The 17412-nt window shown below is 42.6% G+C and overlaps 1 protein-coding gene across 8 annotated transcripts in view; it reads left to right on the top strand.

The window, feature by feature from the left end:
• Positions 1-17412, top strand: part of DOCK6 (dedicator of cytokinesis 6) — a 2991519-nt gene that overhangs the window by 1687277 nt on the left and 1286830 nt on the right. For all 8 annotated transcript variants that reach the window (XM_044084603.1, XM_044084600.1, XM_044084599.1 and 5 more), the window contains exon 18: positions 349-450. In XM_044084603.1, the coding sequence (XP_043940538.1) occupies positions 349-450 (102 nt within the window). The remainder of the gene's footprint in view (positions 1-348; positions 451-17412) is intronic.

Genomic DNA, 17412 nt, shown 5'->3' with positions numbered 1-17412 from the left:
GCCTGTTGTCGTCCAAACAGGTAAGATTGAAACCATTGAAGGATAATCTAATGACATTCTTTTAGAATGTAACAATATTTTAAAAGCATTAAACTAGTGCAACACCAAAAAAGTCATTCATTATAAATTAAGCCACAGGCCAAGAAAGAATAAGTTCTTAGCATTAGCACTGAGTCTCAAAACATTGTCTCCCTCGTTTGGACTAGTATATGTGCAAGAAAGAGGCAGCATTTAAATGCTTTTGAATACCTAATTTTATGGTAGGTACTTGTGTAACTGCATTTCTTTGGCTACACAAAGTATGCACTTATTTTCATTAGACTTGTTTTTGTGTTTTGTTTTCTTTAGTGGATCCCTCTTATGCAACATGGGCGTATCCGCACAGGACCTTTCAGCTTGCCTGTTTCTGTTGAAAAGCCTCCGCCTAGTTACTCTGTGCTCACTCCTGATGTAAGTATTAGCAATGTGTTTTTTTTTTTTTTTGGCTGATGAACTACTATCACAGTCCTTTTTTATACCCCCAGAATACTGAAGTGATTATACTATATATGACAATTGTATAACCACTTCAAAACTTAACATCCAGGTTATACTTCATGAGGAGCATGCTCTTAACTTCAGAAGGGAAAATTTCAGGACTACTTTTTATTTGTTTCTTGCACATATCCATCTAGTATTTTCTGTCTTCAGGTTGAGGCTGTCTGTAACTGTTGTGGTAAATTGTCTTCTTTTTTCAACAAGTAGGATGGTTTTTGCTTGACCCTTGCAAATGGGTATCGGTCATAATAATTATTTTCAGAAAAATGACTAGTTACTGCAGTATTTTTTATTCCATGTCATATTTAGTTGCCATTGTTTGTCAGAGCTGTCCATCATTCCCTGACTTTTTTTTAAATGTTTTGTTGGTGTTTTCATATTTGTTCTTGATGGCAATTGGAATATAAGATGTCCTCTTATTCTCACGTTGCAGTATTCATAACAGTAGGTAGGTGGCTGCCTGCAGCACCGGTCATCCTGCTATTATACAACTTCGGATAAGGAGTACGTGCGACGTCACCGGTCATCCTGCTATTATACAACTTCGGATAAGGAGTACGTGCGACGTTTAATGTCAAAACCATAAACTGATGTCGACTATAAAAGTGATACCTGCATGTACCCAACCCAGAACCTTTCTGCTGCAGTGATCTGTGGACCTCTGATCTCCAGCTCTGAGAATATGTTTGCTTGTTTGACTTCGGCTGTCTAGTACAGATAAGTACCCTTTTGGGTTTTTTGATTATATTTCTTCTTGCTTTCCAGATGTACAGTTCCCTTTCCTAGTTAGTATAGCCAAGATCCCAGGCTTTGCTGGTTTCAGGACTTTATTTTCTGTGTTCAGAGCTATCCAGACCTTGCTGTGGTAAAGGGAAGTCCTACTGCTTACCATTGGTGAGCATTGTACTGCCTATCTAACACTAGAGGAGTGGTTTCCAGCTCTGAAACTGCAATTTTATTATCCATTTTGGGTTGATTGCTATCCCTTTCAACTTTCTGGCTTAAAAACATGTGTGTTTGCGTGTTTTTCGCATTGTGCAGCACTGCGGGACTACGTTTAAACTATTCCAGGTGCCAGAAAGTCTGCTCTTCAAATTTACCCTTAGAACTAGCTGGTCTCTCAGTAGTAGCACTGAAATCTGAACCCCTGTGACTAGCATTTGCTCTAGAACCTGCTGGAAAGCACTAGAAAGACTTAAACTGATGCAAGCACTCAACTCTCCTTGTTAATAAGGAGAAATTAATCCTAGGCACTGAACAGCCTTTAACTGCAAAGTACTTTGCAAAGGTAAGGGAAAACAGCTGTTGTACTTTACAAAAAAAGCAACTAAACAGGCATGTCCAAGGGTCAGCTTCTGGTGACTTCTCCTGTCCACCTGGTGAATCTGGGCATATTGGGGCAATGCAGCAACTGCCTCATACACAGACAACCCTCTCCTCCTACCACTCAACACTACAACCTACGAGAGATGCACTTACATAGCCAAACTGAAAGCAAAGCTCTCTCTCCAGCCAAGATTGTGCTAGACAGTCAAGAGGAAAAGGTTAACTCCTGCACTGCACCTCAAGCAACACATAGCTCTTCAAAACCCACACCATCAACATCCACACATAGCAACACTAAACCCACATATGCGGAGACCCTTAACATTAACCTGCCCAAGCAGCAAGGACCTTCGAAGCTGAAACGCAAACAAACACCAGTCACAACCAAAGTGACACATTGCTCACAACACCAGTGTGCCACCCAACAACAGCCCCTAAGGCAAGACAATGTACCCAATACCCAATACTTTAATCATAGGTGACTCTATAGTCAGGCACACTGATGTCCCACTCACCAGGCTGAACAAGGAGAAAATTACAGTCAGCTGCCTGTCGGGTGCCAGGATCCGCCACATAACACATGCACTCAATTCACTCTACAACAAGTACAAATACGATTCTGTCACTGTCCATGTTGGAGTGAATGACTTGAGATGTACCTCCCTGGACTACATGAAAAGAGACATGGAAGAGCTCTTGGATCATGTGGCCCAGGCAGGTGTGACCCTAGCCCTAAGTAGCATCCTGCCTTCGCCCAGAATGATACCACAGTATAAGGACAAAATGATTGACTTCAACAATTGGCTAAGCTTCTGGTGTCATTCAAAGAGGATCCAGTATCTGCCTGGGACGACATGATCGACAAACCACGATGCTTTGCCAGAGATGGTCTGCACCTGTCGCCCCTGGGATTCAGGTTACTGGCTAAAGCTGTTGCCACCCCTATAGTGCCTTTTTTAGGCAAGGTTCAAAGGACAAAACCACCACCATAACAAATACAAACATGCAAAATCTGAAGGTAATGCTACTTGATGCTAGAAGTCTAAACCTCAAAATGCACTCTCTCGAGGCACTCCTAAAAATGGAGAACATTGATATCTGTGCAGTAATTGAGACCTGCCTGGTTCAAGGCTCCAGAGAGCACCCCTGCAATACAAGGCTACACCTCTTACCACACTTTTTCGCCAACAAACCAAGACCGAAACACTAAAGGTGGTGGAGTGTCCATATTCACCAAGGATATTCACACCTCCAGGCTAGTTGCCCAACACAATGTATCTGAAATTCTCCAGGTGCAACTAACACTAGGTAAGACTGCAATCCAAATTGTAGCTTGCTACAGATCCCCCACCATGCCCCAAGATTCTCACTACACCTTTCTAAACATACTGGAAAATATTAAGATACAACCAAACACCCTAATACTGGGTGATTTCAACTACCCTGCCATTAACTGGGAAAACTACTCTAGTACCAACACCTTTTCCCAGTGGTTCTTGGAATTCATAAATTCCAGTGCCCTGGATCAACTAATCCATTGTCCCACCAGGGGCTCCAATATCCTAGACCTAGTCATTACCAACATGGGAGATAGATGTTCCACACCAGTGCTCACCCCCTCATTGGTCAGGTCTGACCATAAGCTAATCATCCTTGACATCCACATCCCACCCCCACCCCCCAGTAAGGAAACCTCCGTAAAAAACTTCTCCAAAGCCAACTTCATGCTACTCAAGTCAGAAGTGACAAACTTCATGACACCCATGCAGACAGGAGCTGAAAGTTCGACTGCTGAATCCTGCACTAAGGCACTGTACGAGCACATCCACTCATGCATGAATCATGCCATCCCAAATAGAACCAAGATGCTCTCCTCCAAAAAAGGAAGCCAATCTGGTGGTCTCCTGCCATAAACAAACTATACAACAGAAGGAAGAAACTGTTGCAGAAAAGAGGAAAATCCCAGCATGCAAAAACTCCCTTACTAGCCTCAGTAAGAAGCCGAGATCCTTCATAAAATCCTCCAAAGCTAGTTAGAAAATAAAATTGCCAAAGATTCCAAAGACAACCACGAGGCATTCTATAGTTATGTCAAGAATCTAAATGGCAATGCTCAGATCTGCTCTGAGCTACAACAGAATGGCATTAAATATACTGATCCCAAGGATATTGCCAGTATCCTGGCAGATTGATTTAGTGCCAACTTCACTCCCCTCTCACCCCTTAAAGGCCCCATCTCACCACCAAAAGATTGCCAAATTCTGGTAATCACGGCCACACAGGTAGAAACCGCACTCTCCAAAGCTCACCTCACGTAATTGTCATGTTTAATCATAGCCTCACCTCAGGCTTCATGCCCACTGAGTGGCACACAGCTACAGTTATCCCACTCCACAAGGGGGGGGATCCACCTTGGATCCTGGGAACTACCGTCCCATCAGTCTGACGAGCCTGATCTGGAAGGGCATGGAACACGTTATCATGGAACTTATAAACAAGCAAAGACACTGGCAACCTTCAAACACTGGACCCCACCCAGTTTGGGTTCGTGAAGGGCCGATCTTGTCTCCTGAACCTGATTGACTTCTTTGAATCAGTCTACAGTGCTGTGGACGAGGGTAAGGCTGTCCACACAGCCTATCTAGACCTTGTCAAGGCCTTCAACACCATCCCCCACTCTGGAATCATAGATAAACTTACTAAGCTGGGCATAAATCCCTCCATCACTCAATGGGTTGCCAACTGGCTTACTAACAGAACCCACACTGTAAAAGCAGTTGACTGCAAATCCAGTTCCAGACAAGTGACAGGTGGAGTACCACAGGGTTCAGTCCCGGGGCCGCCCTTGTTTGGCATCTACTTCTTTGAAGTACAGGCCAACACTAAGGGACTCTGGCTAACAAAGTTCGCAGATGACTGCAAACTGGGAGCCATTATTTAATCCACAAATTATGTGGATATTCTACAAAAGGGCCTTACAGAAACAGATGCTTGGGGCCAGAGCCGTGGGCTCGAGCTTAATGCCAAGAAATGTATAGTTATCCACTTTGGGAAAAAAAATGTACCCATAAATTACCACGTAGGTGGCAGTACACTAAGCACCGAAAGTGTGATGAGAGACTTGGGACACAGGTAGACAGTGGTCTCACCTTCGATAAACACATCGCCACAACAGTCAGGGAATCCTTCTATGTGGTGCACCTCATCATTAAGGGCTTTTCATCCAGAAAAAAGGAGGTCATTGTCCCACTGTACTCATCCGTCATTAGACCCATTATAGAGTACAACACCCTGTTTGGAATGTACCTCACAAGACATCTGCAACAGCTGGAAAGGCCGCAGAAATACCTCACTAAAAGAATCACAGGCCTAAAGCAGATGCCCTATGCTGACCGTCTAAAAAAACTCCAGCTGTACTCTGTGGCATATCGTCTACTCAGAGGCAATCTCTGCTTAACATACAAGGCCATGCCAAACCCTGAGCTTTTGGACATGCTCCACTTAAAGAAATCCCAATCCCTCAGAGCCACACGCTCCAGGGATCTAAACCTTGTCATCACAATGAACAAAATATGCTGGAGGGATAGGTTCCTGACCCAGAGACTTCCCATACTCTGGAATAGACTGCCCATACATGTCAAGCAGAGCGCCTTCTTGGCTGTCTTCAAAAGGAACCTTGACGATTAGATGGGAGATAGGAAATTCACCCCAGGGATCACGTCAGTCGTCCTGCTAGACAGGGGTCCAGGGAAGTAAATATTGTGGGAAGAAATATCCAGGGAATTGTTATGGCTAGGCTTGTATAGGGCTAGGGCCGATAGCCTAGTACCAACCTATGAACCTAAGAAGGGAAACTGTGCTTGTGGAAGACAAATTCCGCATAAGGACATGCATGATCAGTGGGGGTTTTTTTGTTTAGGGAAGGCCACGACTGTAAGTCTTGCAACGTCTGCCAGTCCTTTGTACCTAAAACTTTGCGTAGCTGCTTGGCTGCTTTAAAATTCTACTTAAAAAACCAAAGACTCTGGCATTTGGCATTGGGTATGGAGGGTGGGGTAGTTACCTCTGAGGAGCCGCCTCTGAAGAAGGCCAAAAAAGTTAGGCCTGATGCCCGTGCTGCACCTCAGGAGTCCAGTGAGACTCTCGAGGCAGATGTTAGCCCAGGGTTCATCGGATGTTGGTGTCACTGCTGGAACCAGGAACTGGGGAACAGGCCCTGATAGCGAGGGGGAACCACAGCTCGTGGCATTAGAGGGGCCTACTACCACCTTACCATCCACCCCGGCATTTGCTCCAAAATCGACTACTCCTACTATTCTTCTTAGTAGGAAATAAACAGAAAAAAACAGCGTTACAGAACCAGCACCTGGCTGGGAAGCCTTTTCCCAGAACTTGTTCAGAGTCTTCTAAGCCCTTCAGTCTCAGGTGCCACAACCAACCCTACTGCCTGTGCAGGCCTTGGAGGAGTCCGAGGAAGAACTCTCTTCTTCTGGTGAATCCCTGATGTACTGTTCCCAAACTGAGTCTCCCAAGGACTTTGCTACTCCTGAGGAGGAAGACACCATTAGTCCTGATTCTCTTGGGGAAGAATTCCCCTTTGTGGCACCATTACACTTATGAAAGAACATTTTAAATGGCAGGTCTCTGATGTTTCTGAGACTAAAAAGAGGTATTTTGAACTCCTGCAGATTGACCAGCCTTCTCCATCTACAGTTCCTCCTCTGCTTCCAGCTTTTTATGATGCCTTTCAGGCTGCATCTCAGATCCCAGATTCTCAGCCCCCAGATTCTAAATGTCTTCATAGGTTTTACAAGGTCCCCCCTGGATGGACAGTTATTGTTCAAGAACCCCCCTGCAGATCCAGCAGTCATTGCTGTGTCAGAAGACAAATCCTTCAGACAGCTGCCTTCCACTTCGCTATTCCCTACAGATAAGGATAGCAAATTCATGGATAGACAGGGGAAGAAAATTTATACTTCCTCCTCATTAGCCATTAGAGTCCCTTCCATCATTTAAAAAGTTTATTTTATAACTTAGTGGACAGGTCCTCCCTTCCATGGGACACTTCAACCCCCTTCAAGCCAGCTTCACCTCTTTCCTCCAATTTTAGATCAGCTCCTAGCTCAGGGCACAGTAGAAAAAGTCCCTCCAGATAGACAAACAAGGGATTTTACTCCAGGATGTTTTTGGTCCCAAGAAAGGATGGTCCTTGGAGACCAATTCTACACTTGTCTGTCCTCAATCTATTTCTCAAGGTGCCTACCTTCAAGATGCTCACATTGCATCATCTCTTACCCCTTATCCCCAACCAAGCCTTCATGGTATCCCTGGATCTGAGAGATGCCTACCTTCATATCCACATTCATCCCAGCTACAGCAAATTCCTATGCTCCTCAGTAGGTTCCTTACATTTTCAGTTTTCTGCATTGCCATGTGGGCTCTCTACAGCTCCAAGAGTATTCACAGTGTGTCTAGCTGCGGTTATTGCCCACTGAAGAATGCAGGGCATACAACTATATCCCTACCTAGATGACCTGTTAATCCTACACCAGGACTGCCACTTCCTTTACCATCACCTACAGATGGTGTGCAAAACTTTGGCAGATCTTAGGGTTCACAGTGAACCAATAAAAATCCAAAATGTCACCTACCCAAGATTTTGGCTTCTTAGGGTGCAGAATAAGAACAGACAAAATGGCAACCTCCATCCCCTGCCAGATGGTGGAAGCCCTCACCCATTACTTCCAAACTGTTCTTTCCCACCAAATCATCTCAGCCAGGGAATTTCTGAGGGTCCTATGTCACATGCTGTCCTTGATTCCCATGCTTCCCTTTGCAAGGCTGCATATGAGAAAGTTCCAATGGGTCTTGAAGAATCGGTGGAACCAACGCTCCCATCCTCTGGATGTTTCCCTCCCTCTTCTTCCATGCTTGAAAAAAGATCTGGAATGGTGAATTTCATCCATCAGTCTCAATCAGGGAATACCATTGCAGATCCCTCCAGCCGCACAACCCTCTACACAGATGCAGCAGATCTGGGTTGGGGAATGGTTCTGGAAATCAACAACAACCGGAACAAACTTCAGGGAGATTGGTCTACCCAGAGACAAAGGGATAATATCAATATCAAAGAACTGAGAGCCCTTCTCTTGGCACTACAAACATTCCAACAAATTCTCCTATCAGGCACCTTGAAGGTAGTCACAGACAATATGACTGTCCTGTGGTATATCAACAAGCAGGGAGGAACAAGGTCCTATCCACTTTGCACTTTGGCAATTCAAATTTGGTCCCTAGCCACAAAACTGCACATTCACCTTCAAGCTGTGTACATTTCTTCAGCAAAGAATGTGATGGCAGACACCCTCAGCAGAACCTGTGCACCCTCTCATGAATGGATGCTTCACAGGGTGGTGTTCTTGGATCTTATTCACAGGTGGGGGTATTCCACAGGTAGATCTGTTTGCCTTCTCCTGGAACAGACAGATGCCTCTGTTTTGCACCAGAAACCCACATCCACAGGCTTAGAAGGTGGATGCCTTCTCTCTTTCAGGGAGGGGATGTCTCTTTATGCTCCTCCGCTTCACACTGATTCAAAAAGTCCTTCTGAAGATCCAGAGGGACAAACCAGAAATCCTGCTGGTGACCCCCTTTTGGCCAAGACAGCATTGGTTTCTTCTACTACACGTAATAGCCAAGGGCAATCATCACAGGTTACCTCACCGATTCAACCTACTCACACAAGACAGGGGGTCCCTTTTTCTCCCTCAGGTGCTCAACCTCAAACTGACCCTATGGGTGACAGAATTTTGATCCCTTTCAGACACATGTATTCAGAGGACGTACTCAATGTCCTGCAGGAGGCCAGGAAACCTAGTACCAGGGGAAATTATGTATCAAAATGTAAAAGATTATCCAGTTGCTGTTTCAAGAACAAACAGGGCTGGGTTTGCAGGGTCAATTTTACAGGGTCTCATCGGCCCTGCCTCCCATGCTCCTACCTAAAGCTTTGGTACTCTCCCTTCTGTTATGAATACTGCAACATAAGAATAGACATAGGACGTAGAATAGTTGTGTAAGAACTTACCATAACCTTAGATGTCCTTCTCTTCCATGTTGCAGTATTCAGTCCCCCCCTCCTACCCCCACTTTTATTTGTTTATCCTTTCTTGTGTGGGATTTCCCTTCCTTCCTTACATCCAAACAGGGCACAACAACAGCTGAAACATACCTCTATAATATACTTACCTCCTTTATTGGTGGTATATATGGATCTGAAAAGCTTCCTTTTCTTCTTGCATCCCAGGGGTACTACTGTATGCTGCAGACAGTTCTTGGTTGGGTACGTGCAGATGTCACTTTTATAGCCGATGTCGGTGTATGGCTCTGACATGCAACATCGCACGTACCCCTTATCCTAAGACTTTGGTATACTGGCCGGGTGGCCGGTGCTGCAGGCAGCCACCTCCCTACTGTTATGAATACTGAAACATGGAAGAGAAGGACATTTAAGCTTATGGTAAGTTCTTACACAACTATTCATTTTAATACATGCCAGTTGTAAAAATTCCTGCATGGTCTAGATCCCATTTTTGCTGCTTCTGGATGGCTATCTGCTTTGGTTAGCAAAAGCAAGTCTTTTTATGGATTAAGTGTTTTTGCGATCTGAGATCTGTTAACACCCATTTCTGTAAGAGTATGGTTTACCAAGAAATCAGAAGAGCTCTTTATTTAACATGATTAAGTCTTCATTTAAACTTATTTGTGTTAGGACTGGAGTCTGTTTTTTATGTACCTGGATACCTTCAGACTTTGGTAATTAATACACATCTGTTTAAGTTAGTTGTAGTACTAAATAAATGTATATTATTAAATTACATTGTTTGGAATGTTTCCTTTGATGTGGCATATGCAGTTCACTGGTTTCCTTTTCCCATGCTCAGGTACAAACAGTACAAATTAGTTTTACTTTAAGATGCTGTATTACTGGGTTTGGTGGCCCTGATATGAACTCCTGAGCTTAGTTCGTACCTTTAGGAGATGTTTATTGTGCATATCAAGTTCAAGGGAGCTCATCACATAGCTTTTTGTTTTTTTAAAAACCTGTCATACATTTGTTATACCACTGTACATCTGTATCATGAGGGTGTCATCCTGCTTGTCATATTCCTGGCTGTTGAGTGCCAACTAATTGAAATTTTCTCATCAGACATGTGCACTGATGAAGTATACATGTTTATTTACAGTATGTGCACAAGTGTGGATGCTTGTAGATAAGAAAAGCTGCCCTTTACAGTAACAGTTTTGTTCTTGTACAGGACAAATTTCAGGTCTCTGTGCATGTTTACTTCTCAGTGTGTTCTAATGTTTAGTTAATGGTTTGAGAAGTGAGCTGAATGTATTTGTTTACTGTGTAGGGAGTTGGGTCTATGGGTCCTGAGTGTGTTTGTAGTTGAAAGGTAGGTGATCTAGTGATATTTTTAGCATTTGCAATGTGTGTGTGTGTGTGTGTGTGTGTGTGTGTGTGTCTGTGTGTGTGTGTGTGTCTGTGTGTGTGTGTCTGTGTGTGTGTGTGTCTGTGTCTGTGTGTGTCTGTGTGTGTGTGTGTGTGTGTGTGTGTGTGTCTGTGAGTAATTGGATCTGCTTTGTAGGTTGTCAGTGGTGGTTGTGTGCCATTCTGTGGTTGTTTGTTTTGTGCTTGTATCAGTGCAGCTGTTATGAAGTCAAAAGGATGATGGATTTGTTGGCCCTGAGTGTGTGTAGTTGAAAGATAGGTGAACTAGTGGTATTTGTAGTATTTCCTATGTATGTGTGTGTGCGTGCGAATAATTGGATCTGCTGTTTTTTCTGTCTTTAGGTTGAGGCTATCTAGAATTTTTGTTGCTTGCATTGTATCAGTGATGGGGTGTGTGTATGTGAGAGTGAGTGAGTATACAGTCTTGTTGAGGACTTGGATATGTTTGTGCATGAACATGCATGCTGAGTGAGATGGTTAATTAGGGGGTTGTGAGTATGTGGTCCCAGACAAGTGTTTGTGACACTTATCTCAAAATGAGTGCAATCTTAAGAGTTGGTTATATTATTTTTTAATGGGTTGAGGGGCTTGTCCCCTCCACAGGGATATTAGAAGGGCTGTATGTTTTATTGTGTCTAGGTGCATGTATATTGAGTGAGTTGGTGGTGCGCATGTTTTCACATGCATGTGTTTGCAATGACTGCATTTTGCTATGAAGAGATTTGTCAGTCTGTATGCTTAGTGGGTTATCTTTGACTAAGTGCTTCTTTACTAGTCTTCTCTCGCTACTGACCTCTATATCTCATCTTGAGTTTCATTGGAAAAACATTGTGTTCATGGTGTTTGGTTCAGCTTTATCCTATAGCCATTCTCATGAATTGAGTAGCAATATTTCATGGGGACTGCTATAATAACACAAATGTGTAACTGGAATCGATATCTTTAAAAAGTGTAATATTTGCTAAGACTGACCCTCATTAAAATCATAGCAAGCTGGTCTACTGGTATAGTTTGGTACTCTGGCATCTCTTTTTATGTAGTCAGAGCAGTCCGCTGTACCTAATGCTCTGACCCATCTGAGGAGGACTATCATTTTAACTGTAACACCAACAGCTAGGCCTCATTATTTGATGTTTCTCTGAGACATTCTGCATGATTAGAACTTAACAGTAGGTACAAGACCAAGTCCCATGTTCTACTAAAGGCATTAAGGAAGATGAAGGTGCTTCCAGTCATCTGGAAGAAGAGAAAGGGCAAATATTAACAAATATGCCATTCTGTTAGAAAGGGAAACATGTCCCTCGTTCTTAAAATTTTAATTAACATAACTACAGAGGAGAAATTATCACATTAGGAACTGTAAATAGCTTGCAATAGTTTTGTTATTCCTGATTTTTAGTTAAATTAAAATATGTTTTAAGTAGAAATCAGATATTGGTATCAGCACTGAAGATCTATAGCACTTTTTCATTGTATGACTTAGCATTTTGTTATAAAGGCTTAAAATACCTCGACTCTTCTCTGCAGTGTTTTAAGGGAACCTTTAAAGTTTAATTTATATTTCTTGTAGAAGCTGTTTATGTTCTGCATTACTTGTTGTAACGTAATTGACGCTAGAAAAGAAGTCTCAGTTATTAGTTCATCTTGCTTGGTTAATTTCTTGGCATCTGATGCTATCCATGTCATTATTGATCACGGATGGGTCTTGGATCCAACTCTGGATCCGAGCCGGCAGAGTGAGCGACAGCTCCTGAGCTCAAGCTCCTCCACTCCCAGAGACTCCTGCTACCCATAATCCTCAGTTCTCGTTTGCCAAGAACAGTGAATAGATGTATTCTCTGCAGCTTGAGCTCTTCGGTTAGATAAGTAACCTTTTTTGGGTAACTTTTTGAAGTTTTCTATTTCTCTCCTGTATATCTGATGTGTAGTTAGTTTCCTCTAGTTTTCTTTAGTTCAGCAGTAGGTTTTCTACCCTCCCTTAGTTGATCGCTGGTCCATTAAGGTTTTTCCTGCCCTTTCCCTTTTCCCCCGGAGTGTTTGCTTTTGTGTGTGTTGGAGGGTTTGTATTTTTTTTGTTGTGATTATGGCTGACAAACCCTCCAGTTTCAGGCGTTGCTCCTCATACAGTCAGAAGTTAGCTCCTGCTAACATGCATGAGGAGTGTGTCTACTGTCTAGGAGAGCCCCATTTAGAGATTGAGTGCAATATCTGTGCAGGGTTCAACCCTAGGGCTCTCCTAGACCATAGAAACAAGCTGCTCCTTAAAGGGCTTGCTAAAGGGGGTCCCCTGGTCTTGGGCTCCCCCTCCTAAGCCCCCATGGATCCCAAGAGGAAACCCTGTTCCTCTTGGGACTCCCTTGCACAACGGCAAGGCCCTCGGATCCCTGTGCCCCAGATCAGAGTCCAGCCGCGGGGTATTGGCTTTGGGGTCTTCAGCTACCCCGTCCGATCTGAATCCTCAGAGACTCGGAGGTCCTTGGATCGTATCAGATCAAAAACTCCCTCAGATCAGATAAGCCCGTTGGATCCATCTGTTCTTAGTGTGCTCGGATCCAACTGGGGCGTCAGATCCGATGGCTCTCTCCGAACCCAATGTTATCATTGATCCTCCGGCCTTTTCCAAAGTTTCAGAGAAAATCCAGCAGATCCTCCTCTAGGCACCACGGGCATTCCACCCATTCAGGCCATTCTTCAGTTTCCTCCCAGTCTACTAGGAGTTTGCTCCCATCTGATATGAACCAGATGATGAGGAGCTTTCTCAAAGCCCAAATGGAACTAGGCTTGCTTCCATCCCCTAGCTACTTGCCGAGGGGCTCATCACCCACATCAGAACTCCTCCCTTTCTGTCTGACTCCTGAGAGCTCTTCAGGGTCAGAGCTTGCCTAAGGAGAGGCCGTCGGTGTTGGGTAGTGCTCTCACTCCCACGCCCCCTGGGTCCCTGGCTGGCTCAGCCACCTTGCCGTCGGGACTGGTGTTGCCTTAGACCCAAGAGATCCATGGGAGAGCCACCAAGGGGTGGATCCTGCCCAGAGTTTTCAGACCATTCCCTTCCATTGGGGGCTTCCACCTTGGATAGCTCAGACTAATATTAGGGGACATCAGTACTGTGCTTGGGTCTCCCCTACTGCCCCATTTATTTGTTACCGGCTGGGAGGAAGGTCGGGCTTCTTACAGTCCATCTGCCTTCTGGACGATGGAGAGGACTGTCTCCAGTTGGTTGGTAGCCTCTACGTCAGCTCTGGACCCACCCCTGCCTGGTTTCATTTTGGGTGGCGAATCTTCATCATCGGTCTGGGGTCAGCCCCCCCCAGGATTGCCTTCAGAAGGCCATTACCCCCATAGTGGTACCCTCCTCCTCAGAGTCCTCCCCAGAGCCCATGGTGGAGGAACCTTCTCGGAAGAGGACATGCAAGAGGAGGCACCTGGACTTCTCTCGAGAGTCCCTCACTGAGGACACGGATTTCAAGGAAAGGGACGGGTCTGAGTTGCAGGCTCTTTGCTTAAAGCCTCCCTTCATGATTTTTCACAAAGTTAGGGTCTCTCTTAGGACCAATCCTTCATTCATTCCTAAAGTAGCTTCAGAAGCTAACCTTAATCAGTCTGTTCAACTTCCCATCTTTTTTCCCACTTTTTCGGACAAAGAGTATATCTATATATATATCTATATATATATATATATATATATATATATATATATATATCTATATATATATATATATATATATATATATATATGTATATATATCTATCTATATACATATATATATATATATATATATATATATATATATATATATATATATATATATATATATATATAGAGAGAGAGAGAGAGTTGGGGGTCTTACATTTTGCCAAAATGCAGGTTTGTCAACATCATTTAGTCAATATATGCTGATAGTCAACAGGTGTGTCAGATTGATATTCCCCATGTAGGTGAATATTCCTTTTCCCTGGGGGACTGTGTGATCTCTGAATTAATATATATATATATATATATATATATATATATGTATATATATATATATATATATATATATATATATATATATATATATATATATATATATATATAGGTTCATAGGAAGGTACTAGGCTATCAGCCCTGGGGCCTGGCTTTTTCCACCCAAGAAAATTATATATATATGTATTTAAGCAACAGGGAGTGCGGAGGATGCAGGTGGCTTGCCCCCCTGCAATTGAAGTTTTTGAGATCATTTGGACTGCTTGACTGAAGTGAATACATATCTATATATATATATATATATATATATATATATATATATATAGCTGGGTCCCCTTCAGAAGATCGAAAGTTCAAAAGATGGAAAATCATATCCATAACTCAAAATATTGAAAATAGAATTTGCTCCCTTCTCCACTGTTGTGCGAGGCCCGAGCTGGTACATGTAATTAGCAGGCAGCGTGGGGGGACCAACACCCCACATGTGGTGTGCAGTGGAGCCTTGCCCTCTGCATTAAAACATTTTTCAATATTTTGAGTTTTAGATATTTTGATTTGCCATATTTTGAACCTTCGAAAATTGTGGTTTTCTGGCAAATATGTGGCAAATCATTAAAGACTGAAGTTAGAAAATGATGACAAACATTTGAGTTTTGGACTTCATATCCATCAGAAAATTAATGCTAATGCAAAACCTGTTATTCTATCAACTTTCTAAGTTTGTAAGAGTAATATTTAAAAATTGCCCCTATTTTGGGGCCTTTGTCCCACTTCTACTTACGGTTTTGTCCGGATTTGTTGTTGTAAGAGGTTGAGAGGTATGATATACATATATACGTATGTAGATAAGGAGAGAGAGCTGATAATGTAATAAATGTTGTATTTATGTTTGTCTTGTCCTGTAAAACAGTTGGACTGGTCACTTAAGTCATGCCGTCTTGACAGCAATGACTCTCACTAGCTTGAGCTCCTCCCCATACTAGTAATATCTCTATTCTGTGTGTCCTCTTCAGAGCTCGCTGCTGCTATCAAGCTTAGGTGTGATCCAGTGCTAACATGAGCTGTAAGGGGAGTTTTTGTTTGTTTTCACTGTCAGATAAGTCTTCAAAACCGTTTTTACATATTTATGATAGTCTATGTTCTCTGACAGTTACTTTTCTGTGATTTTTCATTTTTCTTTTAGTCTCTCCCATTCTATTCCCCTTTTATTCTCTCTCCCTACCCTGTCAAAAACGACATCTGTCTTTTCTTTTCTACCTCATTATCTCTACAGCATTACATTTTGATTGTTTTGCTGGTACTGTGACCGTTAATTGGAGAAAGATAACAAGGATAGGGCCTGTGTCTTTAAGAAATGCTGCCAGTGTGAGCATAAAAATGCCACTCCAAGAGCTGCATAACCTATGTGTTTTATTTTTTGGGGTCTAAGATGTGAAAGTAGAATGTTCAGTTTGTAAAAATGTAAGCTAATGTTAAGAGGTTTATTATAAAGCAATCCTGCTAAGGGCAAAGACAAAGCTGACAAAGTAGAGAAGAGAAAAGAGTAATGGTTCCTTCAGGAGACAGAACAGCTGATTTTAAAGCTGTTTCCATTGAAAATTTTAAGGCTTTTATAGGTTCATAGGTAAGTATAGGCTAGCTGCCCTTGTGAGCCATTTTAAACCTAGCTAATTTCTCTTTTTTGCTCAAATTAACCTATCCTATCTGGTTATATAGTGGCCTTTACACATACTATGGTTGATAATTATGCATAACTCCTAATGAGAATAGCTGAGGATATACCGTAGATAATTTTGAGGGGACCCGTGCATAGGATAAAGCATTTAGGAGCTGCCTGTGTCCATTAGTAGTACAGGAGGCAGTCCTGGGGTAGTGTTCTGTTTCCCATCCATAGATCCAAGTTGCTCTTGAGTATGGACAATGTTGAATTTTCTTTAATGCGGATGAGGTGTCTGTTCCACTGCTGTGCTATCCTCTCTGAGGTATACTTGGCCCTCTGAACCTTTTTTGTTGATGTTGCAGAAAAGGTTTAGATCCCTAGAACGAGTATTTCTGATGCCATTTGACTTGCTGATATGCAGAAAGTCCATCAGTAATGGGTTGGAGGATGCCATGCATGCCAGACACAGGTCACTTCTTAGCAGTCTGTACGATACCGAGTACAGTGAAGACTTTGAGTCAGTCCATGTAGGACATGTTGTTTAGGTCTTGTATCCTTTTAGAAAAGTATCAGTGTGGGTGTTCCAGTTGTTGCATGTGTCTGGAGAGATACATGCCTAAAGGAGGCATTATATTCAGTGACTGACCTAATGAGGGCCGAGTTAAAGCAGGGCAATGACATCCCTAGATCTAGACAAAGTCATTTTCTTTATAAACTCTGCAGTACAGAAGGTCTTTCTTACAACAGTGAAGACATGTTGGATGAAAGTTAAGTCACTGTCCAAATCCCAAAGAACTGGGTCAACTGTTTGGGGGGTATTGTCACTGTAGTAGTTGTTCCCTGGGGTAGATGACTTCCCAAAGGATGCAGTAATGCATTTTGCACCCTTTTCCTTACCCAGGACATTCAGACATTTACAACACTTCTTCCCACTGTAGTTCCCACTGTAGTTATCCACCTAATCATGACACCCTACTGAAATCCATGGTGGCTTTGGATGTTCTGTACATGGTGTTGGTGCCCTAAGTGCATGTGTTTACATCTGCATAGACACTCTTTTTTTTTTTTTTTTTTTTTTTTAAACATCTTTATTGAATTATCACTCTTGACATAGGTAAAACTTACTCTTAAATAAAAGTAATTAAACCGTATTAACAAGTTCACATATGCAAACATTATAAGATATATCACAATATATGTGCTGTATAGTCTAAGCAGCATTACATTATTCAATCCTTGCCTTCTCTTAAACTCAATTCCTTCTCCATAACATTTTCTGCATGTATTGTTCCTACAATTTTCATTTTTTTTCTGTGTAATTTATTCCTACCTTTTTCTAAAGATACCACTTCCTGTTTTTTTGTCTCTGTTACAATATTCACTACTTCAGTTATAGTTTGTTTAGACTTT

Source organism: Protopterus annectens, chromosome 9.part0, assembly GCF_019279795.1.
Source record: "Protopterus annectens isolate FY-2018-M chromosome 9.part0, PAN1.0, whole genome shotgun sequence".
NCBI lineage: Eukaryota > Metazoa > Chordata > Ceratodontiformes > Protopteridae > Protopterus > Protopterus annectens.
This window is presented reverse-complemented; position numbering and strand designations above follow the sequence as displayed.